Source organism: Physella acuta, unplaced genomic scaffold (genome assembly GCF_028476545.2).
Source record: "Physella acuta isolate Inbredline_101_S28 unplaced genomic scaffold, ASM2847654v3 ptg001559l, whole genome shotgun sequence".
NCBI classification, from domain to species: domain Eukaryota; kingdom Metazoa; phylum Mollusca; class Gastropoda; family Physidae; genus Physella; species Physella acuta.
Window position 1 is genome coordinate 51718 of NW_026733073.1, and position 22791 is coordinate 74508.

At 35.5% G+C, this 22791-nt stretch overlaps 1 protein-coding gene across 1 annotated transcript; it reads right to left on the reverse strand.

The window, feature by feature from the left end:
* Positions 1-3542: 3542 nt before the first annotated feature.
* On the reverse strand, positions 3543-5855 carry LOC131928875 (toll-like receptor 4). Its single transcript, XM_059285024.1, has 2 exons — positions 5173-5855; positions 3543-4797 (listed from the first exon to the last, which is right to left on the reverse strand). The coding sequence occupies exons 1-2, from the start codon at positions 5853-5855 to the stop codon at positions 3543-3545; spliced, it is 1938 nt and encodes a 645-aa protein (XP_059141007.1).
* Positions 5856-22791: the final 16936 nt, after the last annotated feature.

Consider the following 22791-nt stretch of genomic DNA (forward strand, 5'->3'; position numbering starts at 1 on the left):
TTACTCTCTTCAGCTGTTCTCAATTCCTTCCTTTCTGTCGGCTTCCTCCAACACGCTCTTTTGTCATGTCTTCATGGGCCGACCCATTCGACGCTTGCCCTGTGCCTGTATAGATCTGTTGTCCAAACCATCGCCATTTCATCTCCATGCTTTGCCATTTTATTGTTTCCTGTCCATACGTCTTCCATATGTAATCGACCAAGTTTGACGTAAAAAAAAACCCCACAAAAAATAGTTAAATATAGCTCATGGCGCTGGCTGGTCGCGGTATCTGGTTAAGTAGGTCAAGGTGACGGATAGAAATGGGTTTAATCGTGGGTTAACGAACGTGGTGTGTAACAACTGAAATATTATAACAGGCGTCTATATTGTGGGGAATGCATGTGTCATGAACAGTATTCCAATACGAAAGCAATATCAGTTGTTAAATATTATAGGCTTATTGTAAGGCGGAATGTCTACTTAATACATTTTTCATGGAGACAATTCACATTTTACAATAAAGCGAAATAAAAAGCATAATAAATTTTAACATCTGAGTATATTTATCTGTAAATATTAGTAATTAAAATAAAGTTTCCATTAAACAGCGAAACTCTCCAACTAAACAGGTGCAAACATTAAATATAAGATATATCACATTTATTAGTATGTTCTAATACTTCATACATAAGAAAACAAATACTTTTATGAAATCAGTAGTTAGAGATTCACCTGTCGTCGACAAATGTACAGTGACTTTATAAAACCCCCAGACCTTATAGACACTTTGCCTGACAATCTTTTATTACCTTTCGAGAAGTAATTTTATTGTTGGCAGTGATTCTCAACACATCGATAGGAGTTCAAAAACAAACTTGACAGCCACCGTAGTTCTTGATTTGGGTTACTTTGTTATAGCCATTCCCGTATATGGGCTAACAATAACAAAAACTTTTGAAACTCTATATATTTATGTGGTTAAACACACACACACACATATGGGTTCATATGAAGGACATATGTTCCCAGATGTCGACAAGGATCCATGTGTGGACAATTGATTTCTAAGGCAATGCAATCAAAACATCAATACATATTTTCCATAGGGCGCAGTCGTGTAGCTGAATAAAACTTTCCACTTTCATTTAACGTGATTAAATTGCCCCTCCTCCCCATAGACACACATACAAATACGCACACACTCAGCCATTATATTCTCGCGTGTTTACATATCCTGCATGAGGCGTGACCAGAATGGGAGCTAAAGGAGTGGAAGCTCTCAATGAAACAGTTTTCAGGAAGCGCAATTTCCTGCACTTAAAACTGTTTAAAATTTGAATTCAAGCAACTTTAAGAAACAAAATAAAGATTGTTTTGACTTTAGTATAGATTTTACAAATTAAATTTCACAACATTTGGAGCGTATTTGGTAACTAGACATAGAGATTGGTGGCTTTATTATTCGTTGACCGAATTCTGAAATAAAGTATACGTGACACGAGACACAGCATAGATTATAGCTGTTGGGGCTCTGGCTTGTCCACACTACCGACCAGACCCTGAAAGTCATGCAATATAAAACCAGTGAGAAAATAACCGAGGTAAGAAACATCTTTTACTACCGTAGGTGCATCGGTTTCTGCCTCTGATTCGGTTTAATTATCGTATGCCTTGTGCCACTGCGTCCCTGTTGTAAGCTGCTCTTTAAATCTTTAAAACGAATGTAGGCGCCATAGTGCTCATAGAAGGCGTGGGGGAGGCGGGGTAACCTGACCAACGGAGCGCCTGCGGACGTATCTGATTCGATTTAGTCTACGATTATAATAGCCCACGGTATCCATAGTGTATCGTCTTGAAAATAAACGTAGGCGCCACAGTGCTTACGGGGAATCCGGTGCGCCAAATCGCAGTCACCCGGGGTTCGCCACTCAAAAATTTAAATTTTGTCTTCGACAAACTTCCACAGGGGTGTTCTCAACGGCTTCCTAAAGTTTCATGGCGATGGGATAAAAATGTAGAGATACATAATAGACAGACAGAAAGATTTCATGATAAAATGTACATAATTAGATTTCTAAGTGTTCGATTAACATAGATGGGGTGGATACCTAAACTTACATTCCACCGTTGATTTGATATCAGGACGTCACATAATTATTATAAAGATCTCAAATTATTACAGCAAAAGAATCCATAACCAAATATTTTTAAAATGTGTTTAAATTTTAATTTTAGATCATTTCCATGACTATAAAATGCATCAGCAATAAACAAAAAATTAAGGTAAAACGAACACATTTTTTTAATGGTAATACAGTTACATTTCTTTTTATTTGAAAAAATAAGCCTTCATGTATTCAATGAAATTTGATAGTAGTATTTATGCGATAGTAAGAAAAAATATATAATGTTTTAAGTTATACAGACACTATACAAATAAATTTACAATTATCCGTACTCTTAAAGCTTCCACCAACTCATTTTTCGTTGGAAATTTTTTACATGAGCATCCTCAAAAGCAGTAAGCCAATCAACAGAAAGGCGATGATACATCTTGTCTTCAATGAACGAAATAACACGATTTTAGCCATAAAGTACGGTTACTTGACTGCAGTTGATAATTGAACAATTATCATACATAATTCTTATTTTAATCAATGATAATTTGCAAACTGCCAGTCATCTTTACACACGAACAAATAGCTCATGTCACTCGGTAAATGATTTTTCGTATAGAGGCTTTTAAATCAGCCAAAAGAACAGTTTTAAAATATAAACACCAAATGTAAACAACATGCACACATCAGAAATTATATTTTTAAAGATAAAATTGTCCTTTATTTTTACAAGCTTTTATTTAACTCACTTCCTCTGTCGACAGTCTGTCTGTCTAGACGGAAACGCAGGAGTGAAAATTCGGACAGTTCTACTTGACCGATACGATTCACAGTTGGCACGTGGGTCAAGACATGAAGACAATGCAATCTGAATCTAAATTTGACTTAATTGGATGCCTAATTAATTTTTTATGAATTAATTAAAATTTGGACCGAATTAGTAGGCATGTCTAGCCAACCACACCACACGCGTCATCACCTTCAATAGCTGTGCCATCACGTAATGGCTGCGTTCAAAAACCATTGCGCGCCTACTGAACGTGATGTTCAGTAGGCGCGCAATGGTTTTTAGTCATGTAACTCTATTGTAAATAAAACATGTAAAGTACTGAAAAAAAATTCATAAAAAACGTTTTAATAACAAGCTTTTATGTAATGATGCACTAAAAAGTAGAAAATAAATTATAGACTACTATTTAAATAACTATAAAGAAAAGCGTGGGTGTCTTCCTTAACATTAGTAAAGGTATCCAATAGATACTAAAGTGACCCACGCTTTTCTTTATAGTTATTTAAATAGTAGTCTATAATTTATTTTCTACTTTTTAGTGCATCATTACATAAAAGCTTGTTATTAAAACGTTTTTTATGAATTTTTTTTATTGTAAAAATCTGAGGATAACAAAATTTAGTATATTGAGCCCGCATATTACAAATCTCAAATCACCACTCAATAAATATTTTATCATACAAAAACTCATCAATATTTGGTGTCAGCTGCCATAATGGAACTTCGAGGATATTATCTTCACCAATCGCGTTAATTAAATCCACATTTAGCTGTACGTTTCTTTCATAAAGTAGAAGCACCTTTCCCGGGTTGTCATGTGACATACTGTTCAACACCAGGGTGTAGAGCATCTGAAAATTATTGTCATGAAAAAACTCATCAGTTACAACTAGAATTACACGCCAGGTGGTGTTGATCTCAGCAAACAAATCTTCATATTCTGGACGTCCTGGCTCAAGATCTCTGAAGTCTCGAGTGTTTAGAAAAAAAGTTTGCTTTAAGTAGTTGCTTAAAACTGTAACAAAATTTTCGTTGGGAGATGAAACTATAAATACGTGGTTTTGAAAATCTGTTAATCTCCTACGTGGTACAGTGCCAAGTATTTGAGCAACATAAGCCACAATGTACAGCTTACACCGAATAACGACAAAAGACACCAAAAATATTATAGCGATGACGCACAGAATAACAACAGAGATATAAAGATATTGCTGACCAACACACTGACGCCAAAATGTACCAACATCCCAATGTTTATCTAGATGGGAATACAAACCAGATTCGTTGACACACATCAAAATGGAATCAAAATCTATTTCTACGATTGTTGTAAGAATCCATTTGATAAAACTGAAGTTCTCACAGCCACATGATAAAACGTTTCCGGCTAATCTTAAACTGAATTTTCCATTTTTCACAGCCAATTCATCAAGTTCCATTGTTATGGCTTCATCCAATGTCGAAATAGCATTTTCACTAAGGTCAAGTACCTGCAAGTTTGGTGTCAGCTTAAGGTTGAAAGGAATTTTAGTAAACCTATTAGTTGCCAGATAAAGTTCTGTCATGTTAGGGTTAGTAGAAAAAGTATTTTCAGCGAGAAAAGTCAGAGCATTTAAAGATAAATCTAGACGCTTCAGAGACTTTAAATTTCTAAAAATTCTTAAACTATTTAATTGAAAGTTATTTACGTCAAACCTGCAGTTTGCCAAAGCTAAATTTTCGACAGCTGAAATTGAGTCGAAAGATGTAGGAGAAAAAAACGCGAAATCATTTCCTGAACCTAATAAAGTTTTAAGCCCGGTCAAACCTTCACATTTACCATAACCTTGGTTAAATCCATTATCTCTTGCATCCACATACTCTACATTTTCCATTCCAACAAAAGAGATATTTATCTTCAACCAGCCGCTGTCAATAAATTTCAGTATGTTTAAATAATTTAATGATCCGGTGCCATAAAATATTAAACCTCTTATTTTTTTATCGTTTTGGTTTTTGTTAAATCTTTCATGTCTCCGTATATTAGTGACATTCTCTATACTATTGGTTTTATGCACTGAAATAATATCATTTTGACTTTGCTGTGTGTTCGACTGGAGTAGAGGCTTATTTTCACACAAATAGTTATTAGATAATTTAAACTTTGATGGTGTTGTAGGATAATTTATAATATTAAAGATGCAAATACTCTCTAAGCTTCTTAAAGTGAATAATCTGACAAAACCTATATTAGTTCCAATCCATCTATTTTCCGATAGGTCGAGATATTTCAGGCACAAATGCCATGTTTCACTAAATAAAGCATCCTGTTCCAGTATACGAAGAAAAGAACGAGTGAATTCAAATCTGCGGACACAAATTTGTAGAAGGTATTTTGTTTTTTCAGCATCGAGGACGCCATCTTGCATATGGTGACTAGAAACAGTTTCACGAGCAGCTAGGTAAACACTGTTTAAACTGATGACTGACATACTCCTGCCAACCAGAGGTTTGAAAATTTCTAGCACCTTCGCAGTTCCTAAGTGAGTCATAGATAATATAAACGTGTCTAACAATGGTAAATGTGTTAGGGCCATGTCGCTAAAGTTAGACAAAGAATAATAGCCGTATATTTCTAACACCGTCAGCTGATTCATTCTTATAAAAGTGTTTTCAATGATAGAACTCGAGCAAACCCACAAAACAAGTCTTTTGAGTCTAGCCTGATGGTTAAACTCTGGTCCAAAGTTGACCGTTTCTCCTACACTGTCTATAGAAAGAGTGGTCAGATTTGTTAGTGGACAAAGAAAACATGAGGGGTATTCACTCTTGGTGCAATCTTGATCTCGTTTCAGGTAGAGTTCCTTTAAATTAATGAGTGGAGAAAATATGCCGTCTGGATAGCTGTTGTTATCAAACTCCAGAGCATTATACTCTAGGTTTAAAACAGCCAGATATGTTAGGCCAGAAAATGCATTTGTATGCATCTTGTATATTTTATTTTTATTTATACTTAAAAAACGTAACTGTGTTAAGTTTTTAAACGTGTCGTTTTCTAATTCAGTCAAAAGATTGTGATCCAAGAAAATAACGGTTGTATTTAGAGGAAACCAACTTGAATTAACACGATCCAGTGAAAGACCCGTACAGTTTATGATGACGTCCAGTATGTTGTTTGTTTGCTGACAGGGTGTGTTCGTCAATTTGAACGTAGGATCTGTACTGTCGTGGTACGTCTGAAACTGACTGACACAGCAGAGAAAGAAAACCATCAGCACTGCGACAGAATGGTTCACCATGGTGACTGTGTTGTTATCCCGAAACCTGTTTGAGAAAAACAAAAGTAATTGTAATGTTATTGAATCTAGTGGTGGATGCAGGGAATATAAGTCAGAATATACTGCACCGCCCCAAATGGATTTAAAATGGCAGCTAACTATATGCGACTACCTAATTGCGATGCTTTTATTATAAAATTGTATTGTTACAAAACAACAAAAATTGTTTTCAATCGTTGATGGAATATTTATACGCGCACACATAATTAGAATAACTGTCAAGAGTATCCTATGGAAAATTTATAATAGTGTTTGAGCCTAATTAAAGTAGCAAACATACGTATCTTTAAAGCTATACTCGACAGAAAAGTTAGCTGTATAATGCATGCAGACCTCTTTTAAGATTACACAAATAATTTAGATGGTAATGCTAGTGTCTTTATTAATAAATATCGTTGACGTCATTATTATCATGTATTTTATTTCAGCATTGAAGTTTAAATTATAATTTTACTCTAGAATCAATGACGTCATTTTGTTTATGTATACTTTTGCGGGGTTAAAAATTTATTAGGTTCGTTTCATGTTAAACTTCACAAGTACCGTCAATACAGTTCGTTCCATTTGAAAGGTCTTAAAATTTGTGGAAATTAATAAATAAATAATTTTTTCTGAGCTTTTATAATTAAACGGGTGTTTCTACAAATAGATATAGAAATAAAATAATTTTCGTCTTTAACTTAATATGTCTATAATATTTTTGAAGAAAAAAAAGAACTTTTTTCTCTACAGAAAGACATATTTTAAAGTTCTACATATAGTGCAGATACCCTGATAAAGTGGAACACACACAAAATATAAACATTTCTGACTAAAATCTAAACAGATTACAAAAAGCTTTTTTTTCTAAATGTTTATTTATTTATTCAATTTATTCAATAACGGTAACAATTGTAGGCACGAAGGCCTTTTTTCACATTGGCCGTTTTAAGGGCAGGTTAAACCCCCAAATTGAAATTTAGGTGTTAGGACTTTTTTGAGTGATAAGGAAGTTGTAACTAGCATAGTATATGAAAAAAATGCAAAAAAATCACTAAAAAGTTATGGTTTTGTGAAAATATTTTCTAAAAAGTGTCATTTTTAGGGTAAAATAGCTCAAAATTAGCTCTCATTGAAATCACAATAACTCAGCTTCTGTTTGTCAGAATAACACAAATCTTTAATATAGGGTAATATACGCAATTACAAAAAAGTTGAACTAAAACAATTAGAAAATAATAAAAAATGGATTTTAGCCAAATTTTTTAAATGTGAGACCTAAATTTTTTCCAAAAAGTAGGGAGTAGACTTAGCTTTTTTTTAATAAAATGAGAAGTTTCAAAGATATAGAAATTCTTTTAGTTCACCTTTACAAGCAGTGTTTAGTAAACATGTGTGCAAAATTTCAGCTACATATCTCAAGTAGTTTTTGAGTTATAGTGATTTAACTGGTACTGTATTGTTGAAAAGTAACATTTTGAGAAAAACGCTAAATAGTGAAAAATATACTAAATTTGAAAAAAAACGAGAAAAAGCGAAAATTATACCAAATAAGTCATTTTTAAAACCTCCCAGTTACATAAATTGCATCTGGGGCCTCTTACTCAGCAATAAGAACATCTATTTTAGTTAGTTTTTAATTTTTATGTTGCTAAATGTTGCTTAATATAGGTCAATTACGTCATTAGTCTCATTAATTAAAAAATTATAAAAAATACTAGCAATACGAAATTTTGCAAAATGATTATACAAAAATGTTCAGAATTGAATGTAGTTTCAGAAACAATAGATTTTCAAAAATCAACATTTCTGACTTAAATATGTATTTTGGGGGGGTTTAACCTGCCCTTAAAATAAACAAATAAAACAACAATTCAATAACAGCATTTTTAAAAAAGGCTATTGCATACTATGCATATAGTACATAGCAGTAACATAGCACTAAAAATGTTGAATAAAGAAATAATATTACATAGTTATAATACAAAATGAGATAAAAAAAAAGAATATAATAGATGAATGAGAAATGTCATTTTCTATTTTCCTTGAATAGAATATTTGATGCTTTAGGAATAGGCCAGATAATTAGCCCCGAGACACTATTAGAAATGTGAAAGCCGTGTTTAGAGCACTGTTTATTTTTTAAATATTTGCACCCTGTACAACCATGGCTGCTGTAATAGGAAACAAAGTCATTGGCTTATCTTTCCCGAAGCTTAGAGCATGGTAATTATTTTTTTTTCGCTTCAGTGAACACGACTTCCCACATGACTGTCGTGCTACAAGTTCATAAAGGTTTCCAGGGTCTAAAATGAACCGCCTTGTTTGCCTTCCAACTCAGAATAATTGTCAGACGCGTAGCGAGGGGGAGGGGCGGGGGGTGCGGACCGCACCGTGTGACATCATTTAGGGGGGGGGTGACCCCAAGGTGAAAAATAGTAACATGTACACAAGAAAAATCCTTATTTAGGCAGTTTCATTAATGTTTAATTACAGTTAATTAGTCTTTTAAGTACGAATCGACTATTATTACAAGGGGGTAGGGGTGACACCATGACGTAAATGCGCTAACTATACAGAAAACAATGCTACATCCAACTGTATTATCGACATATTCAAGATAAATATCGTTACTATTAGAGCTGCAGTGATTAAAGCTTATACACATACGTATGTGACATATATTTAAATTATAGACCCATGTAGGCTAACGCAGACACACACATGTATATATATATATATATATATATATATATATATATATATATATATATATATATATATATATATATATATTTATTTATTTATTTATTTATTTATTTATCTTGGGGGTGACACCACGAAGTGCCGCACCGTGTGACACCCGACCTAGCGACGGCACTGATAAATGTAAATACATTTGGTATGGGTAAGAAGTTGATGTATCTAGCTTTGGGGAGGTGTAACGTAGGTGAATAAAAAATAAATGGTGGAATTGATTTGCTGAGAAGCATGACTTGTGTTGTACTGGCCATATAATGTTATTTGTTTTTATTCGGTATTACATGAAAACTTTCATATCTCCGATACCCAATCTGTCTACATTCACAGGTACCTAGTCGATAAGAAAATGTGACGAAAATTCCCGATAAACAGGACAATCCAACGTCAAAAACCCCCTTGCCTCAGCAGACAGTATCCAGACAACCAACCACATGTGCTAGGTTGTTAGGGTTGTGTGAGAGGATTGTTGTTACGGTTGTGTGGGAGGATTGTTGTTAGGGTTGTGTGAGAGGATTGTTGTTAGGGTTGTGTGAGAGGATTGTTGTTAGGGTTGTGTGAGAGGATTGTTGTTAGGGTTGTGTGAGAGGATTGTTGTTAGGGTTGTGTGAGAGGATTGTTGTTAGGGTTGTGTGAGAGGATTGTTGTTAGGGTTGTGTGAGAGGATTGTTGTTAGGGTTGTGTGAGAGGATTGTTGTTAGGGTTGTGTGAGAGGATTGCTGTTAGGGTTGTGTGAGAGGATTGCTGTTAGGGTTGTGTGAGAGGATTGCTGTTAGGGTTGTGTGAGAGGATTGCTGTTAGGGTTGTGTGAGAGGATTGTTGTTAGGGTTGTGTGAGAGGGTTGAACTCAGTGGCGTGCAGACCTATGGACATGCCCGGGGCCAACTCAAGAGGAAGATGCCCCCATATATATATATATATATATATATATATATATATATATATATATATATATATATATATATATATATATATATATATATATATATATATATATATATATATATATATATATAAAACATAATTAAAAATTAATGTTAATACATAAAGTAAAGCATTTTGTTTTAAAAGTTACTTAGCAAGACGAAAACATTGACTACGGCCAAATCCGAAGGAATTCACAAATCAAATATTTTAATGGGTGAAACCGGGGCGGGGAGACATTTGGGGGACATGTCGAGCGTGTGTGTGTGTGTGGGGGGGGGGGGTTAGATGCCATGCCATGCCCTACAAGGCCCCGTCCACCTCCCCTTCTGCACGCCACTGGTTGAACCATACCTGATCCACTACCAAGTTAGAATAACACTACCATAATCAGTCATTACACATCACAACGAAACAGGCGATAATTTCTTGAAACAGTGCATGTTACTTTGTACGTCAATGTTTATTCAACTACTTGTCTACTCTCTGCTGAATGTAATCATCCTTGATATACACATCACACTGAGAACCTCACACGCTCTCTATCTACCCAGATGTCCCGAGCTTGCATCCCTACACTAACCAGTCTCTATCACGTAAAAGAAACTATCTTTCATCCGGGTCATCAATCCATGCATTCATTATACATCTTTCATCAATATTCGTTCGCACGAAATTACCCTGATAAAACACACATAATAACACTGGTGGCGTCTGATATCCACTAAAATAGAACAGTGTGACATCAGATACTCACCAAAGTTGTGTGTTCAACAAGCACTTAGAAATCAATCAAGAACAGTTTGTCACTGAACACAAACTTTGTTGTTGTTTGTGAACGCATATGGGACGTCTTGAAAACGATATTTTTTCTCATATTAACGAAATAAAAACAAAACAAGAACATTAAGTATAAATCAGCTTTTAATCTCTTCAGGAGTAGCAGCCAAAAGATTGGCCTGATAAAACAGCAAGAGCGATAACCAGGCTACAGTAAGAAACAATTCATAGAAGTTGCCAGACCAGTTAGTTCACCACTATCTGATTGGTAAGCATCCCCCGACTACCTGCAGCGGTTTATTAAAACGTAACAACGAATATGAACTCGTTAATTACCTCGCGTCCCCGCAGAGGCGTAGCGAGGGTGGGGGCAGGGGGGGGGACATATGTCCCCGGCCGCCGACCTTAGGGGGGGGGGGCGCCAAATTGAAATTTTGAGGGGGGGGTGCAAATGAAAAGTTCGAGGGCGGGTGCAAATCGAAAGTTTGTCCCCGGGCGCCGGGAAGGGTCGCTACGCCTCTGCGTCCCCGGGTAGGCGTTGCTCTAGCTGTGCTTTATATAACGGTTTAACAAAAGGCTGTAACAGCTCTATTGCAATGTTTAAACCATTTAAGGCTACTGTATCTATTTCGATTGTATTGTATTCTATTTAATCGCAGTGGAATGTATAATACATTGAACCATGTGTCCCCTTGACTTCTTTCAACCAGTCACTGCTGTGTGACAATGTATCATTCATGCAGGACAATCAGATTGTCTTACCTGTCGGTTCTTAAAGCCGAAAACATCTATTTTACCGGTGTATTGCCTTTGACTGCGACCTTGCTGAGACAGGCGACTTCGTTGTATTCTGTCGAGTTCTGTACCTTGTCTTCATACACGGCCTACCCGGTAAATCAAAAACTCTCCTACACGGTAAACCTAAAACTCTCCTACACGGTCGTCAATGCAAAAATGGGTTGAATGTTTAAGGCTCTTGAACCGTAAGGATCACAAGAGTTATTTACTTGTTGATAAAACATAATTTTACACTCAAAGAACTAGCTACTAGAAGACTACAAAACGATATTATTATGTGCTTAAATGCTATGAAGATTTTTGAAATACAATACACCTTAGTAACAACCCTGAACCTAAGGTTTAAAATTAAGTAAATACCCTCCTCCATAACATTGACGTAAAAAACACATCTTTTACTACCGTAAGTGCGCCGGGTACTACCTCTGGATCGGTTTAATCATGTGCCATTCTTATTGTAAGCCGCTGTTTAAATCTTTAAAACGAAAGTGGGCGCAATAATGCTCACTGAAGGGGGGGGGGGGGTAACTCAACCACCGGAACATAGGCGACGCGCTTGATGTGACTTAGTCTACAATTATAGTAGCCCACAGTATCCACAGTGTATTGTAGTCTTGAAAATAAACGTAGGGAATCCGGGCGCCAAATTGCAGTCTCCTGGGGCAACGCCCCTCCGAAATTTAATTTTTGTCTCGCACAAACTTGCCCAGGTGTGTTCTCAACAATTTCCTAAAGTTTTATGGCAATGAGATATAAGGAGAAGAAATGCATAATAGACAGACAGACAGAACAATTGCATGTGTTCCAAGATACATATTAGGCCTACATGATTTGATTTCTAAGAGTTCGATTGACACAGATGAGGTAAATATCTGACCTTATTTTTCACCGGAGACTGAGTATTTGACGTCACATTATAATTATAAAGAATATCAAATTATTGTAGTATTAGGATCCCCGACCAAATAGAAAAAAACATTTGTTTAAATTTAAATTTTAAATCATTTCCATAACATTAAAATGCAACAGCAATAAAACAAAATAAAGGAAAATCAAACAAAACTATTTAATGGTAAAACAATTATTATCTTATTGTTTGAAAAATAAGCATGTATGTATTCAATGAAATTGGATAGTAAAATTTCAATCTATACGAAAGTAAGAAAAAATATATAATGTTTTAAGTTATACAGACACTATACAAATAAATTTACAATGATCCCTACTCTTAAAGCTTCCACCAACTCATATTTCGTTGGAAACTTTCAACAGGAACATCCTAAACAGCACTGAGCCAATCAACAGGCAGGCGATGATACATATTGTCTGCACTGAACAAAATGACACGATTAGGGTTGTGTTTAGCCATGAAGTACGGTTACTTGGATGCAGTCGATAATTAAACAATGATAAGTAATAAAGTCTTGTTTGTTTCTAGTCAATGATAATTTGCAAACTGCCAGTCATCTTTACACATGAACAAATAGTGAAGGGTTTATTAGTATATGCCTCGGTAAATGATGTTTCGTACAGAGGATTTTAAATCAGCCAAAACAACTGTTTCAAATTTTCAAATAACAACGTTGAAATGCGTTAAATGTATACAAAGCAAAGATCACAAAATATTTTTTACATATAAACGCCAAATGTAAACAACATGCACACATTAGAAATATAATTTTCCAGGATTAAATTGTCGTTTATTTGTTATTGTGAAAATTTTAAGATATTTTAAGATGGCGAATATTATCAATCTCGGATCACCACTCAATAAATATTTTATCATACAAAAACTCATCCATATTTGTTGTCATCTGCCATAATGGAACTTCGAGGATATTATCTTCACCAATCGCGTTAATTAAATCCACATTTAGCTGTACGTTTCTTTCATAAAGCAGAAGCACCTTTCCCGGGTTGTCATGTGACATACTGTTCAACACCAGGGTGTAGAGCATCTGGAAATTATTGTCATGAAAAAACTCAACCGTTACAACTAGAATTACACGCCAGGTGGCGTTGATCTCAGCCCACAAACCTTCATACTCTGGGGGCCCTGCCAACAGATCTCTGAAGTCTCGAGTGTTCAGAAAAACATTTTGCTTTAAGTAGTTGCTTAAATCTGTAACAAAGCGTTCGTTTGAAGATGAAACTATAAATACATGGTTTTGAAAATCTGTTAATCTCCTACGTGGTACAGTGCCAAGTATATGAGCAACATAAGCATAAATGTACAGCTTACACCGCATGACGACAAAAGAAACCAAAAATATTATAATGATGGCGCACAAAATAACAACAGAGACATAAAGATATTGCTGACCCACACACTGACGCCTAAAAATACCAACATTCCAATGTTTATCTAGATGAGAATACAAACCAGATTCGTTAACACACAACAAAGTGGAATCAAAATCTATTTCTACGATTGTTGTAAGGAGCCATTTGATAAAACGTAAGTTCACACAACCACATGATAAAACGTTTCCGGCTAATCTTAAATTGAATTTTCTATTTTTCTCAGCCAATTCATCAAGTTCCATTGTTATGGCTTCCTCCAATGTCGAAATAGCATTTTCACTAAGGTCAAGTACCTGCAAGTTTGGTGTCAGCTTAAGGTTGAAAGGAATTTCAGTAAACCTGTTGGTTGCTAGATAAAGTTCTGTCATGTTAGTGTTAGTAGAAAAAGTGTTTGGTGCGAGATAACTCAGTAAATTTAAAGATAAATCTAGACGCTTCAGCAATTTTAAATTTATAAAAATTCTTAAACTATTTAATTGAAAGTTATTTACGTCAAACCTACAGTTTGCCAAAGCTAAGTTTTTGACAGCTGAAAATGAATCTAAAAATGTTGGAGAAAAAGCCGATAAATCGTTTCCTGAACCTAATAAGGTTTTAAGCCCGGTCAAACCTTTAAATTTTCCATAAGCTTGGTTAAATCCATTATCTCTTGCATCCACATACTCTACATTTTCCATTCCAACAAAAGAGATATTTATCATCAACCAGGCGTTGTCCATACATCTCACTATGTTTATATAATTTAATGATCCGGTGCCATAAAATATTAAACCTCTTAGTTTTTTAGCGTTTTGGTTTTTGTTAAACCTTTCAAGTCTCCGTATATTCTCTATGCAATTGTATTTATGCACTGAAATAATCTCATTTTGAATTTGAGTTTGACTGGAGTAGTTTTTAGATAATTTAAACTTTGTTGGTGTTGTAGGAAAATTTAGAAAATTAGGGATGCAAATACTCTCTAAACTTCTTAAAGTAAATAATCTGACAAAACCTATATTAGTTCCAATCCATCTATTTTCCGATAGGTCGAGATATTTCAGGCACAAATGCCAGGTTTCACTAAATAAAGCATCCTGTTCCAGTATACGAAGAAAAGAACGAGTGAATTCAAATCTGCGGACACAAATTTGTAGAAGGTATTTTGTTTTTTCAGCATCGAGGACGCCAACTTGCATATGGTGACTGGAAACAGTTTCACGCGCAGCTAAGAAAACACTGTTTAAACTGATGACTGACATACTCCTGCCAACCAGAGGCTTTAGAATGCCAAGCGCATGCATATTCCCTAAATGAGCCCTACGTAATCGAAAGGTGTCTAACAATGGTAAATGTTTTAGGGCCATATCACTAAAGGTAGACAAATAATAATTACCATCTATTTCCAATTTTGTCAGGTGGCTCAAGTTTATAAATGTGTTTTCGATGATATACAAGGAACAAACCCACACATTGAGATTTGAGAGTTTAGCCCGATGTTTAAACTCTGGTCCAAAGTTGACCGTTTCTCCTACACTGTCTATAGACAGAGTGGTCAGATTTGTTAGTGGACAAAGAAAACATGAAGGGTATTCACTCTTGGTGCAATCTTGGTCTTGTCTCAGATAGAGTTCATTTAAATTAATGAGTGGAGAAAATATGCCGTCTGGATAGCTGTTGTTATCAAATTTTAGAGCATTATACTCTAGGTTTAGGACTTCCAGATTCGTAAGGCCGGAAAATGCATTTATATGTATTTTGCATATTTTATTATATCTTATACTTAAAAAACGTAACTGTCTTAAGTTTTTAAACGTGCCGTTTTCTAATTCAATCAAAAGATTGTAATCCAAGAAAATAACGGTTGTATTTAGAGGAAACCAACTGGAATTAACACGATCCAATGAAAGACCTGTACATTTCATGACGACGTCAGTCATATTATTTGATTGCTGACAGGGTATGTTCGTCGCTTTGAATGTAAGACCTGTTCTATTGTCGTGGTACGTCTGAAACTGTCTGATACTTTCTGCTTGTAGCTCTCTTACACAGAAGAGAAAGAAAACCATCAGCACTGCAACCGAATGGTTCACCATGGTGACTGTGTTGTTATCCAGAAACCTGTTAAAGAAAATGAAAAGTAATTTTAATGTTCTTGAACCTTGTGGCAAAGGCAGGGGATTTTAAGTGAACATATACTACACCGCTATAAATGGATTTTAAATGGCAGCTATCTATTTGGAACTTTGTAATTGTGATGCTTTTTATTTTAAAATTTATTGTTTGAAAACAACAAAAACTGTTTTAAATCGTTGTTGAAATATTAACACGCGCGCGCATATGAAAATAATAATAATAATAATAATAATAATAATAATAATAATAATAATAATAATAATAATAATAATAATAATAATAATAATAATAATAATAATAATAATAATAATAATAATAATAATAATAATAATAATACATAATAACAATACATAATACATAATAATAATACATAATACATAAATAAATCAATGAAACACTTTTTCATATTTCGCCATAATTTGTAATAAAAAATGTGTTGCACTATTAAAATTAAAATACGTACCTCTAATGTCAATCAAGCTTTTTTTCAGATTTGCAAAATTCAAAGAAAGTATCCGCCAAGATCAAATGCAGACATTTTAGAAATATTCACTAAAGTGTTTGCCTGTATGGTGGTGAATGTTGGAAACAATTGCCGCTTCAATTCAATTACTAGATTCTTTCCAAAAAATTTATTTGCGAATGATAATAGGCACATAATATTCCAACACTATTTATAAGAAAAGCTACTTAGGAGGCACGGAGACGTACAGCCTAGCAACATCTGATAGGCGTATGTTTCTTGAAGGTTAGAACTTTTTTTTTAAATGTCCGCTTCAGTGAAGACGGCATAACTGGCGAAGCATAACATTGTTTTACAGTTACTGGGGGCTTCCCTGCGTCTGTAATGCACTGTCAACTTTGTTGCCTACCAATGCTACAGTTCATGAACATGAATTTAAAATTCCTAACAACTTAGGGAAAAATTAAAATACATTTGGAATGGGTAAGAAGGGAATGTAATTAGCATGGGGGAGGTGTAGCGTAGGTGAATAAAAAGAAAAATGGTAAGGTGATTTGCTGAGATGCATCACTCGTATTGTACTGGCCAAATATTATGTCTCTAGTTTTTGTTTGGTAAAGCATGTACACTTTGATATCAGACTCAGATACCTCGTCCACACGACAATGTGACGCCTGATGCCCAATATATAGGGCAGTGGGACGTCAGATGCCCTATAGACAGGAAAATGTGACGTCAGATACTCACCAAATGTGTGGTGACGTCTGTTATCCACTAGACAGAACAATATAACTTCAGAAACTCACCAAAATGTAATCTGTGTGTTCAGCAAACACTTAGAAATCCATCAAGAACATCCACTGAACACAAAACCGTGGTCATTGCCTTGGAAATGTCATTGAAACAATAATTAATCAATTAACAAAATGAAAGCGAAAAGTTGATCAATCAAAAATAGATCCGGGTTGTATAATGTGCTTTTATTTTTCCTGTCTCCAGTAGTAGCATCAAACTAACCAGTCTGCTGAAACTCTAAGAACGATAACAAAGCTGCATTGGAAAACAGCTGGAGTTGCCTGCCTTGTTAGTTTACTATTGACTGATAAGTTAAGCAACATACGACTACCTGCTGCTGTTTATTTGAGTGTAGTGACCAAATATGTACTCTTAAGTAACAACTAAAAAAATTAAGAATCTTAAAACGACTTCGCTAGTATCGTATTATATTTGAGTGTAGTGACAAAATCTGAACGCGTTAAGTAACAACTTAAAAACTTAAGAATCTTAAAACGACCTCGCTAGTACTGTTTTATTCTACTTGTGACACTGGAATGTGTCATGCGTTCATCCGTTTGCCCCGTGACTCCATCCAATCCACATCTTCCGCCGTGTGTGTCATGACATATGTAACAGCTCCATTCACGCGGGAAAATCTGCTGGTTTTTTTAAAAGTTGACAAGTACCAAAGTATTAAAATGACGTGGCTACAAGTATGTTGTGATTATATGTATTGTCATGGGTTTCACGCAAATCTAGGATGTTAAATTGTTACTTTCGTATTTGTCTTTTTTTTAAATAGCTTTTCCGTTTTTTTTAAAAATCCGAACGTTCAATGGATTCAGTTTAGTAAATTATATTTTTTTTTCATAAAAAATATACGCCTAATTTTGTAGGCTAATTTATCAATGAACTCGTCAAATAAGGATAGCTTACTGAGGGTGTTTAGTGGCGTCATACAAGGAGAATTCTGAGTTAAATGTTATCTCTTTCGTGCTGAAGACAACGCTTCTTTATGCAAGACCATATTTGGCAAAATTTAAGGAATGCGTATCTGACTAGTCAAAGATCCCTATGGCAAAATAATGCTATGTATGACTAATTGAATGTCTCAAGAACTTTTATAGACGGGGGGGGGATATTCAAGTTAAAGTACATAGCTCGATAAAATCTTGAAATATCCACGTAGCTAAGAGATCTAGAAACATAATATTTTGTCTCGCTTAACTCTGAATATGATTTAATTTTGTTTGAATTGTTGCCTATTTCTAAAACCTTACGTAGTTTAGAATCAAATTCAAATTTATTCAAATTCAAATTTATTCAAACAACGGTTACAATTGTAGGCACAAAGGCCTTTTTTCACATTGGCCGTTTAATCCTGTGTAATGTTACCATATAAAACCGAAGGAATAGCCTGCTCTAGTTTCTGTGATGTTTCTAGCGTGAACGAATAGAAAACTGTGAACGTGAACACGAGATACCAAAGGGTTTCTAATCATGCGAGTGACCAAATTGTTCATCTTTAACACGAATAAAAAGTTTAGTTCCGTAAAGTGGGTTGTTGACAAGATCCAGATGGTTGAGACACTCACTCAGTGCGCTGCATTTGAAAGCTTCGACTTCTATCACAAAGATGGCCGAGTCGCTGATCACAAGTTCTGTGGGACGAATCGGACGTAAATACAGTGTTGTGTCTGCTGTAATGACCCCATCTTTAGGCATCGTGCTCGTGTATTTTTCAGTGGAAGTTAGCTGCACCCTATCCAAGTAAATTGAAGACATGTTTTACAGGGGAAGTTAGCTGCACTCTATCCAAGTAAATTGAAGACGTTTTTTTTACCTACTAAAGGCGAAAACGTCGACATGATTTTCTGAAATCCTAACCTGACATAAATCATGGAAAGACTTTCTAAAAAAAAACAAGAGGTGCTAATGCGTATACACTAAAATCCTTTATTTCAGTAAGGTGGTAAAGTTCTAATTCACGAAGTTCTAGTAAATTCTCGAAACTTTTATTGGTTATCTTATGAACTGTTGTTCCCTATATTTTTAAAGATCTCAAATTGGTCAAGATTTTAAAATTATCATAAAAAATTAACTCCTCCCCGTACATATCAGTGGTCAGTCTTGTTAAGTTGTGAAGATGGCGAACTAAAGTTCCAACATTAAAATATTTCCTTCCGTCCATTTGTTGCATTAGCAAAAGTTCTCGAATTCCTAAACTCGAAGATTTTGTTTCAATTATCAAGTTAGATAACTCCAGCCCGTTCAGTTCTAAATTTAAATACAGCAAGTTGTACAACCATGTAACATTGACAAAGCTGATGTTTTTTATTTGATTGTTTGACAGACTTAGACGTCGTAGATTACCGAGTTGAGACAAGCTCTCGGGAATTTCCGTGAACCCATTATAGTCCAACAAAATGGCCGTCGTGTTTACAGGGAACCAGCTGAGGTCAACAGAGGTCAATGACCGATATTGACAGTCGACGACAACATCATCTTTACTGTAAGAGACATGGCACGGTGATGACTTTTCAAAAGTTTGTACTTCTGTTATCACTTTTTGAACTCAAACTGTCAAATAGTCCAACAGGCAGACAGATTAAACTTTGGGAAATTACTTCCTGCTGAACATGTTGCCCCTGACATTCAGTAATCCTGAAATTATAAAGCAAACATTTGTTGTTTTTAAAGAAAACAGTTTCTATATAAACATATGTCTAGACGTAATTTCATACGATTATAGTTTATAATCTTGAAAAGAACCTTACTAGGACTGATGGTTCATAAGCTCATTTATTTATTTGACCTAGCATCTATAGTCATTGGGTAAACTGCAATGTATTTATTCATCATCACCACCATTATTTTTCTGTTTTCGTTCCTTGCGGAACAAATGAGCTCTCTCAAAGCTTTCCACTCCCCACGGCTTCCTGCTACACTGTTCAGCTGTTCCCAAGTTCTTCCTATTCTTTTGGCCTCATCCAGTACGCTACTTCGCCATGTCTTCCTTTGTCGACCCATGGGTCACTTGTTCTGGGGGTTCCACTTCAAGCCCTGTCTACCTGGCTAAACGTGTGTCCCCCGAAAATATCAAAGCCCCCTTCCCCCTCACGGAGAAAAAAATCTGAAACAAACACTGAATACCACTTGTTCGTTTTCTTTACATTTACAACACTGATTTTTTTCCAACGTAACACTACGCTAATAACTTCACTACATTAGGATTTTGTTTACTTTAGTAACGACGTAAAAAATACAGTTCTGTTACAGGCTGGGGTATTTGTTTCACGTTGGATTGGAGCTGTAGTAGATATATGCTGGAGCTGTATAAAATAATGATACTAAAATGGAACGTAATAAACTGGATATGTAATCGAAGTAAAGTGCAGCTGTAGTCAGAATCTACTGCAGTTGTAGCCAGTGTATGCTGAAGCTGTAGTTACTAAATAGAAAGAACATTGTAGATCTGTCGACAGAATACACTGTAGTTCGAAGCTGTAGTCAGAATATATAGATGCTGTAGTAAATATACAGTGTAGCTGTAGTGAAATTCTGTTCAATCTGTTCAGTTGAGCTATGTTTATATTGACGCACCGTCTTAGCCTGGGGTCCAAGTCTATCAATTTTTTTTTCTGCTGAATCAAGCTATACATTTCAGAAAGTGTTTCATTATAAGATCGGTCTTTTATTCTAGAGGAAAACATTTTAAAATCATACGCAGTGTGGTGGTTGATCATAAAAATACCCACAGGCGTCCTTAGGTTAGGTCAAGTGTGTTCTAGTGAAAGAAACATCAAAAAAATAAAATGAACACAACTTGGGAAATTTTGATGTGTGCAATAACTAGATCTTATAAAAATAGAATATGTTTATTACGATATGACTCCGAGCGGGCTACCATGGGTGTCACCACACAAGGGGTGACATCATCCAGGGGTGACCCCAAATAAAAAAATTGCCTAGATAATTGAAAAAAGCATAGCCAACAACTATACTACGACTCAGATTGTTACGTGATATTTAGAAGAAAATGATAAAAAATCTTTGAAAAGTGAAAGGTCGAGCGAGAAACGGATGTTTTTGATCCCACTATTAACATAAAAAGTTTTGATATCTTTAGAATATGAAACAAGCTACAGGAAACAATCTATATAAAAGGAAGCCAAGAAATCCAGGTCCTCGGATGTTGTGCCACTGTCATTTGGATTCACTTTCCCTTGCTGAATGGTGGGACATAAGATTCAAGAAAGATAAAAGGGGATACATGGTACGATGGACAGTCAATAACATTACAAGACAGTCAGTGAATGGAACCCACAGGGAAAGGGGACAAGGGTGAGATGTAAAAACGTGGTGGAAGGAGAGATGAGGCAAGCTGGGTTTACATGGCTTGAGTTTAAGGCATTAGTGCAGAGGCGTAGCGACCCTTCCCGACGCCCGGGGACAAACTTTAAATTTGGCGCCCCCCTCGGGAGCAAATTTTCTATTTGCACCCCCCCCCCCCCCCCTTCAAACTTTCGATTTGCACCCCCCGTCAAACTTTCGATTTGCACCCCCTCAAACTGCAAAAAAGAAGTTAAAATGACATTTTAATTTGTTTTTACAACCCCTTTTGGCGCCCCCTAAGGTCGGCGCCCGCGGACATATGTATCCCCCCTGCCCCCCCCCCCCCATCGCTACGCCTCTGGGCATTAGCCACAACATTAACCAAAATTTGTGCTTTAAGGCAGGTTGGTTTAATATGAGTTGAGTTTAAAACATTTAGCCGCAAATCATACTTGTCCCCGATGTGTCCTATCGCCCTTTTCTTCTCAAGAAATAAAAAGAAAATCAAAGGAGAAGAATTATTTACTCTGCTTTGTGTAGTAAAAGAAAAAAAAACAAGCATAACCCTTGTGGCAAAGAAATACAAGAAAATCAAATAGTGATGGATTGCCCAAATCTTGCGCAAACCATCGAACAACATCACCAGACGGTGACCCGTCAAAAGAGCGCACGACAAAAGAGCGCCGACATAAGAGCGCAGACAAAAGAGCGCCGACATAAGAGCGCCGACAAAAGAGCGCAGACAAAAGAGCGCCGACATAAGAGCGCAGTAAATTAAAAAAATACATCTTGTACGCTAAACGAATATGACATGGTTAACACTTGTTTTAATTAAACAATCGGCGGAGCGATAAAACGACATGTGTTGATTTATATATTATGGTTATCATGTTATGAATGCAGTTTGAAAATATTTCTAACCCAAATAACATGGAGACGATCGAATCTCAGAAAGAAGGTTATTATATTGATCGAAGGCTACAGATATCGAAAGTACAAAGCAAATGCTGATTGAAGTAGGACATGGAGATGCTGCAAGAAAGATGGCTGCCGAGCTAGTCCTGCAGAAATTATGCCACTGGTAGATTATTGGGAGGATACTTACATAGGGAGCATAGGAAAACCGTCGAGGTGACCCGCGTTTCGCTCTTGCAATTTGGAGTGTCGATAAAAATTGCTTCAACCTATGCTATTGATTCAATGATGGACTACCTACGAGGTATAGCAAACAAATTAGCAATATAAATGCAACTATAAAGAAACGTTTTATTAATTTGAACTTATTTTCATTTTGTTACATTTCATTTCAGTTTATATTCTCGTTTTAGGCCTAACATTTAAAATCTGTGTATG

What these genes read in the sequence shown, in the direction of transcription:
- LOC131928875 (XM_059285024.1), bottom strand. Translation starts at nt 5,855, where the DNA reads ATGCATACAAATGCATTTTCTGGCCTAACATATCTGGCTGTTTTAAAC. An exon ending in GCTTTATTTAGTGAAACATG is followed by an intron (nt 4,798 to 5,172) that starts GCATTTGTGCCT and finishes ATTTATTGACAG; the next exon opens with CGGCTGGTTGAAGATAAATA.